The sequence below is a fragment of the Rutidosis leptorrhynchoides genome, chromosome 9 (genome assembly GCF_046630445.1).
Source record: "Rutidosis leptorrhynchoides isolate AG116_Rl617_1_P2 chromosome 9, CSIRO_AGI_Rlap_v1, whole genome shotgun sequence".
NCBI lineage: Eukaryota > Viridiplantae > Streptophyta > Magnoliopsida > Asterales > Asteraceae > Rutidosis > Rutidosis leptorrhynchoides.
In genome coordinates, this window is record NC_092341.1 from 177,118,877 (window position 1) to 177,127,474 (window position 8,598).

General features: G+C 32.7%; 1 protein-coding gene across 1 annotated transcript; it reads right to left on the minus strand.

The window, feature by feature from the left end:
- Positions 1-2,558: 2,558 nt before the first annotated feature.
- LOC139865693 (EPIDERMAL PATTERNING FACTOR-like protein 2) lies at positions 2,559-3,183 on the minus strand. The gene is made up of 3 exons (XM_071853773.1): positions 3,084-3,183; positions 2,890-2,924; positions 2,559-2,789 (listed from the first exon to the last, which is right to left on the minus strand). The coding sequence occupies exons 1-3, from the start codon at positions 3,181-3,183 to the stop codon at positions 2,559-2,561; spliced, it is 366 nt and encodes a 121-aa protein (XP_071709874.1).
- Between the last annotated feature and the right edge of the window lie 5,415 nt (positions 3,184-8,598).

The following is an 8,598-nucleotide window of genomic DNA, read 5'->3' on the forward strand; positions in this document are numbered from 1 at the left end:
AATGTTAATTTTTTTTTATCATTACTATCAATATACAACTATTATTATTATTATTACGTATATAAAAATATACTTAAAAGTAGTAATACATAAAAGTAAGAAATTATTTATATTAACAATCTTTATATAAACATTCACACATAACAAATTATGTATTTTTTAGAATAAATATATATATAGATATAACTATATAAAATAATAATCACTTTCAAACTAATATACAAATTTAATATATAATATATAAGGTTACAATATATGAAATTGCTCAATTACGAATATAGGTATTAATATTTAAACAAATAATATAGGTTCGTGAATCCGAGATCAACCCTACACTTGTTCAATGTCGTCATATGTATTTTTACTACAAAATACATTACTGTGAGTTCATTTGATTTCCTTTTACTCTTTACATTTTTGGGACCGAGAATACATGCGCTGTTTTTATAATTGTTTCCTAAATGCTTTTGAGATATATTTTTGAACTGAGAATACATGAACTGCTTTTATAAATGATTGACGAAATAGACACAAATATTCAAAACTACATTCTATAATAGAATTATTTGGATTCAGAGGTTCGATTTAGTAGTTAACGGAGAGATGATTTTGCATTGCGTACGCATTAGCTCCCGTTTTAACTACCATCGGTGCACGCACTAGCCCCCGATGTATTGTAATGTATTATAGTCGACTTTGTAGTTGGTAACGGAGGGATAATTTTGCATTGCGTACGCATTAGCCCCCGTTTCAGCTACCCTCGGAGGGATGATTTTTGCATTGCGTACGCATTAGCCCCCGTTGTAAGAATTATATTGTATTAACTACCACGGTGAGATGATTTTGTCATTGCACTACGCATTAGCTACCGTTGGTGAGTTGTTTGAAAGGTTCCGGTGTTCTTCATATGAATGATTTTATAGCAGGAGTAGACCTGCACAGATTGTTTTCTAAATATGAGTATCTTGTGGTCTATTATATAATTGAAAATGATTGATTATGATAAACTAATGAACTCACCAACCTTTTGGTTCACACTTGAAAGCATGTTTATTCTCAGGTATTAAAGAAACCTTCCGCTGTGCATTTGCTCATTTTAGAGATATTACTTGGAGTCATTCATGACATATTTCAAAAGTCGTTGCATTCGAGTCGTTGAGTTTATCAAGATTATTACCAAGTCAATTATAGTTGGATATACTATGAAATGATATGCATGACGTCAACTTTCGATGTAATGAAAGTTTGACTTTTAAAAACGAATGCAATGTTTGTAAAATGTATCATATAGAGGTCAAATACCTCGCGATGTAATCAACTATTGTGAATCGTTTATAATGTATATGAACGGGTCCTTTCACTTTCGGCATGCGTAGTCATATTTAACGTAGCGTTGTGTATTTATAGAGGGGAACACGGCCCATGTGTTAAGTGCCGTTTTAAATGTTATGTTAAACATTTTTTAAAAAGTATCCGTTTCGAACGTAGTTAGTTTTTTTTTTGTTCAATAAATTTTTTGAGTGTAACGGTGCTGTTGGAAAATTTTAACTCGCGACGAATAGGAAGATACGGGCTGTCGTTGTTTTTAGCGTTTTTTAAAAAGTGTCCGTTTCGAACGTGGTTAGTTTCGTTTTGTACATAAAATTATTTCGAGTCTGACGCTGCCGTCGAAAAAATTTAACTCGTGGCGAGTGGGAAGATACGGGCCGTCGTTGTGTTTAACGTTTTTTTGAGAAGTGTCTGTTTCGCGTATAGTTAGTTCCGTTGGGTTCGTAAGAATTTTTCGAGTTGAACGGTGATCTCGGAAAATTTTAAATCGCACAGAGCGAGAAGATAGGGCCCGTTATAAATTCGGGTGGAATTAGTTTCTTTTGTTTTTATAAAGTTATATATTTACACTTTTTACCCCTGAAAAAAGTAAACTTGAGGGGTCGTTGTGTAAATATAACCGAGACCGTTTGTAATGTGAACGCAAACTCAAAACGACAATCCGATATAACTGAAACGACGGCATTTACCATGCCTTTTAGTATATAGGGTATAATAATATAATATAATATAATAACATTAATAATAAAAATTTATTAATAATAATAAATAAATAAATAAAAGAGTAGAATTGCATTAAAAATCGATTTAGATTAAATTAAATTTACTTTAAAAAGTACTCATGTAAGTCCTTAACATAAATAATCCGATCCAAGGGAAAATTATCTGTTTGTTAATTTTTAATATTGTGGAAATAAATAAAAACATAAATATTACTCCGTATTCATTTTCATCAGTCTGAAAAATACTACGTATTTCATAGATTAATCTTAAAAGATTCAAAAGCAGTACTAAAATCAGGCACTCTAGATAAAAAGGCAGGACAAATTAAACAACCTCATAGAAGACAAACTTAAATAGCTAATGATGCTCTTCCAACATTTACAATTTAATTAGTTAGTAATTAATTATTTTTTATATATATTATATTATATTATATTATATTATATTATATTATATTATATTATATTATATTATATTATATTATATTATGGACTGAAGAATAAAAATTAAGGGTTGAAGATAAAGCTCCCACATTTACATTTCCAACTCATTGGCTTGTAGTCTGAGCTATAATCACCTCTTGCATATGCAATAGTGGCTACATTCATATGAGTCTTGGTTTGTGGGGTTGTAGGAACTTGAATGGCTTCACAATGACCACAAGAACCGCATCTTCTTTCACATCTTGGAGGTCTTGAACCTATTTGTCCTCTTAGTATGGCCTTCTCTACATCCACCTTCACGTGCACACACATATACATTAATGACACCAAAGGTCTTGAACCTATTTTTTTTTTTCTTTAACAATAAGAAAGGTTTAGCGATTTGAGAGGTTACCAGAGAATGAGTGGCTTGTTTAACCAGCATTCTACCTGTCATTAATGAGAAAAAGATTCAAGACGTTATGTAAGAAAATGTAGTGTTGATGAATGAATTTATAAAATATATAAGTAAAAAAGATTGAACTTTTGGATGATTTTAGAGAAAGTGAGACCCATTTTTTTTTTTTTTTTTGAGTGAGACCCATTTACCTTGAGCAAAATATGAGAAATGGGTAGCGAATGAAATAGAGAGAAATAGAATATATATGGCAAAATGTTTAAGTAAGTTTGGGTTATGATCACAACCCATTTTTGGATGAGAGTAAAGTGTGCCGATGCACTGCTTAACTGAAGGATTTAATGATCGAATGTAGTCTGGTAGCCGGAAGATATTGATCTTAAAAAGGGTGTGGTGTGTTGTGTTTTGTTTTGTTTTGTTTTGTTTTGTTTGTGTGAGAGAATTTTGATGATTTTAACACGAGATGAGTACCGTGTTAAGAAAGAGCAAGAGAGCAGATTATCAGAGTTCAGAAGGGTCATTTATTACGGAATCCACCACGTGTGGCCGCTCATTTCTACACCTTTTTACAACTTCAGCTATGATACTCCATGGTGTTTGAACGAACTAGTTGGAGCTCAAAGCTAGAGCTTATATTTTTAGTGTGAAGTTGAGGCTTATCTTTTTATTAGTATTTGATTTGATAAAGTAGTTGAAGCTTATAATTGTGAAATGAATTAAAATTACTCAATTATAAAATGTAAAACAAATAATAAAGGGTTATTTAAGTGATTTCTATTATCATAAGCTCTAGTTTTTTAGATGCTAGTTTTAGGTTGTGTTTGGCGTACCAACTTGTTAAAACTTATTGGAGCTTATAGGAGCTCGAACATTAAAACCTTTAAGTAATAAGCTTCGTTTGGTAGACACAAAAAGTAAAGTTTATGGAAATCATAAGCTCTTAAAAAATAAACTCCTCATAATAGCTTATTGTTAGGACCCCGAAGTATGTATGGTGTTAATGTGAAATAAGCCTAAATGAAAGTTTCTTAGAAAATGGCTATATAAGGAACCTAAGTAGTCCTAATTAAATAGTCATTGCATTGTAACTGAGTTCTAGAAGATGTGAAATGTAAATTTAACGATTCTCTCTAATACTGAATCTGTTCTTCACTTACTGAGTCTCACTCTAACTCATCACATCTTCTAATCTCACCATGATTTGACCTATCATTTGGTATCAGAGCATCCAGGGAGTGATTCTACATCACTATATCGATCCAGAGATTGAAGATTACAGAATCTGTACGCTCTCGGTTAGATTGAATCAGATTCGGTATACTCGAATTTGATAATCTGACGTTCAGATTCATGTGATAAGTTCATTGAAGGTTTATTAGATTGATTAGAAAGAGTTTCGATCATCATTACAGCTTTTTAACAACAATTATGAATAATCAAGTTGATTTTTAGAGTTCGTGGCTAAAACTCTCGGTATTGATCATTTACAGCTTGATTCTGTATTTTAGTGAAAGATTGTGGATTCAGTTGTGTTTGTGAGGTGATTAATCAAGTTTTTGACGGTTCAATTTCATCAATTCTTCAGGTTTTGAAGATTCGATCAACACTCGGTATCGTAACTGCCATACCGAGTCTGCTTTAAAGTTGATAATTCGTGTTAAGTGTTGCAGATTGTGGTGTGTTGGTGATTCTATCACATTCGGTTTGATCATACGCAGCTAATTGGTGTGGTTTGAGAAAGGACTCGATTGAATTTCTAAGATTCTATACTTAGACTCTGTTTATCAACTGCTACAGTTGACATTCTGTATCCTTCACATTCGGTATCTGTGATATTCTGTGTGTTACTAACTTGTTTCCTTGTGCAGCAAGGTTACCATATCTAATTCAAAGGAATTGGAGTGTGTTTAAGTTCAAAGTGTTACAAAATTTGACTATCGAGTCAAATACCGAATCAGAGTCTCGGTATCACTTAATACATTGGTTTTAAGTGTTCCAAGGCTTCAAATCTTGTGGTTACCGAATATATACCGAATCTGGGTGTGTTACTTGTGTTACTGATCAATTTCTGATACAGAATCTGGTTTACCGAATATTTACCGAATCTGCTACAGTAGCGAACCACTTACCGGGTCTGCTACAGTACCGAACCAGATACCGAATCTGACTTTTTGTTAGATTTTTGTGAACCTTCATCTTAGATTTGTGTAATACCGAATCTTTACCGAATCTACCTCAATTTCAAGATGTCTACCCAAGATACTTTGATCATTGGATCAGATTCTCGACCTTCAGTGTTATTTGATGGCAAGTACACTCAGTGGCTCCACCGTATCACTCAGTACATAGACTATAAGGGTGAGAAAGAAAAGCACATATGGGCTTCTCTGAGAGAGGGTACGATTGTAGAATATCATCTTGATACTGGTATGCCAATTCCAGTCTATGAACTTTCTGGAAATAAACGAGAGAGAGCTCAGGGTGACATAGAGGCTAAGAACATTGTTATGCAAGCCATCCCGTATGAGTTATTTGAAAATGTTGATAACAACACCACAGCAAAAGATATATGGGATGAGATCAAACGACAGCAAGAAGGTTATGACATGTCCGATGTTACTAAACTGAATAAGGCTCTGGGATTTTATAAAGATTTCAAGCGGGAACCTGAAGAACCACTCAAGGATACCTATCGTCGTTTCAATGGTGTTCTCAATGAGTTGAAAAGGTGCAAGATTATAAAAGTAAATGCTGAAGTCAACATGAAGTTCCTCAAAAAGCTCAATGTTGATTGGCTTCCTTATGGAACCATTGTTCGATCTACCAAAGAGATTGACAAGATGACTATTCATGATCTTGGTGGAGTTCTTATGCATTATCAACCAGAGGTGTCTAAACTTCAAGAGGAAAGAAAGAGTCTTCTCCGAGCGATCCTCTGGCCCTAATTGCCCAAAAAGAAGAGCAAGTCATTTACAACTTTCAAAAGCTTATCCAAGAAAGTGCTTGTTGAAGAATCAACTGATTCTGAAGATTTGAATCTTTCTGATGTTGATGATTCTCACCTTGAATTAGCAAAGATGGCAGCCATGTTCACCAAAGCCTTGAACAAACACAAGTTTAAAGGCAAATCAAGCAATCAACGCAAGAACTCATCTTCTTTCTCCTATTACAAGAAACCTGATCAATCAAAACATCAATGTGCTGATGATTCCAAGAAGGATGATTCTATTTGTTTCAATTGTGGCAAAGCTAGTCATTACTCTCGTGAATGCAAGATGCCTAAAAAGAAGGACGCAACTTACTACAAGAAAAAAATGTTGATGGCAAAGATTGTGGAACCGGAGGAGAGCTGAAACTAGTTGATGATACTTGGTTTAACTGGACCGATGATTCAGATTCAGAGGTGGAACATGCAAATGTTTGCAAGGTGACCAAGCTAATCAAAGCAAAGGAAGCAATAGAGAATTCTGACTCAACATCTGATGATGATGAGGTACAATCAACTGAAATCCCAACTGATTTTATCAAAATACAAAATGACCTGATGAAGTACTTGGTCTTAATGTCAAAAGAACTTAAAGGTTTAAAATCTGAAAACAAGGTTTTGAAAGATAAAATCAAACTAAATGAGACCAAACCTTCATCATCCAAAACACAACCAGAGATGAATAGATTAAAAGTCCAACTCAGCTCTACGGAAACTGAGTTAGAAGCACTTAAACAGTCAATTCATCCGATTAAAGTTGAATGGACTGATTATCGTCTAAAATCAGAACGTCTTGCGAAAAAAGTTCAATTCTTAGAAAAAGATCTTTCTGATTTGAAAAACCAACATGAACCCACACTTACAAAGCTAAACAAGAAAATTATTCAATTGGAAAACACCATAATTGAAAAGAACTCTGAAATTTATGTACTATCAAAAGAGTCTTTTCAAATGAAAGCTCAACTTGCTCGATATGAGGAAAAACTCTATCGCACAGAGCAATCTAAAGCTATCATTGATATGGAACTTTCAAAACAAACAATTTTCATGAATAGACCGAAAACGATTCATGGTGATAAGTGGGGGTTGGGTTATGAAGATCCCAAGATCTTAGACGATGTTTCTAAAAAGATTCCAGGATTATATCATTCTGATTAATTTCAAGCTGGTTTACCTTCTCACTTTGTGCATGCATCTGATGCTGATTTTGATGATGTTATTGTTAATCACAAATCTAAAAAATATCACCAAATTAGCTTAATGTATGAAAAAATCAATGCTAAAATAGGTAAATCAAATCCTGATTTCTTGAAGGAACTTGTTGAAACTGAAAAGAATATGCAACATGATAATTATATGCCTAAGCGTAGACTGGTTTATATTCCTACACTCATGCTAGAGAAATACATTTCAATGCTTGAGAATGTAGTGTTTAATAAACCTAGTTCTAGCATTATTGCCATAGATGAGGTGTTTGATGAACCAACTTTTGATATAAAACCAATGCTACCGTCCTTACCTGTGAAATGTCCCGTTCATATTGATTATAAACGTTCCATATTAATTGATTTCGTTGCGAGGTTTTGACCTCTATATGAGACGTTTTTCAAAGACTGCATTCATTTTTTAAAACAACCATAACCTTTATTTTATCAATAAAGGTTTCAAAAGCATTACGTAGATTATTAAATAATGATAATCTAAAATATACTATTTACACACGACCATTACATAATGGTTTACAATAGAAATATATTACATCGACATATGTTTCTTGAATGCAGTTTTTACACAATATCATACAAACATGGACTCCAAATCTTGTCCTTATTTTAGTATGCAACAGCGGAAGCTCTTAGTATTCACCTGAGAATAAACATGCTTTAAACGTCAACAAAAATGTTGGTGAGTTATAGGTTTAACCTATATATATATATATATATATATATATATATATATATATATATATATATATATATATATATATATATATATATATATATATATATATATATATATATATATATATATATATATATATATATCAGATCGTAACAATAGACCACAAGATTTCATATTTCAATACGCATCCCATACATAGAGATAAAAATCATTCATATGGTGAACACCTGGTAACCGACATTAACAAGATGCATATATAAGAATATCCCCATCATTCCGAGACACCCTTCGGATATGATATAAATTTCGAAGTACTAAAGGATCCGGTACTTTGGATGGGGTTTGTTAGGCCCAATAGATCTATCTTTAGGATTCGCGTCAATTAGGGTGTCTGTTCCCTAATTCTTAGATTACCAGACTTAATAAAAAGGGGCATATTCGATTTCGATAATTCAACCATAGAATGTAGTTTCACGTACTTGTGTCTATTTTGTAAATCATTTATAAAACCTGCATGTATTCTCATCCCAAAAATATTAGATTTTAAAAGTGGGACTATAACTCACTTTCACAGATTTTTTACTTCGTCGGGAAGTAAGACTTGGCCGCTGGTCGATTCACGAACCTATAACAAATATGTACATATATATCAAAGTATATTTAAAATATATTTACAACACTTTTAATACATTTTGATGTTTTAAGTTTATTAAGTCAGCTGTCCTCGTTAGTAACCTATAACTAGTTGTCCAACGTTAGATGTACAGAAAAAAATTGATATATATTATCTTGAATCAATCCACGACCCAGTGTATACA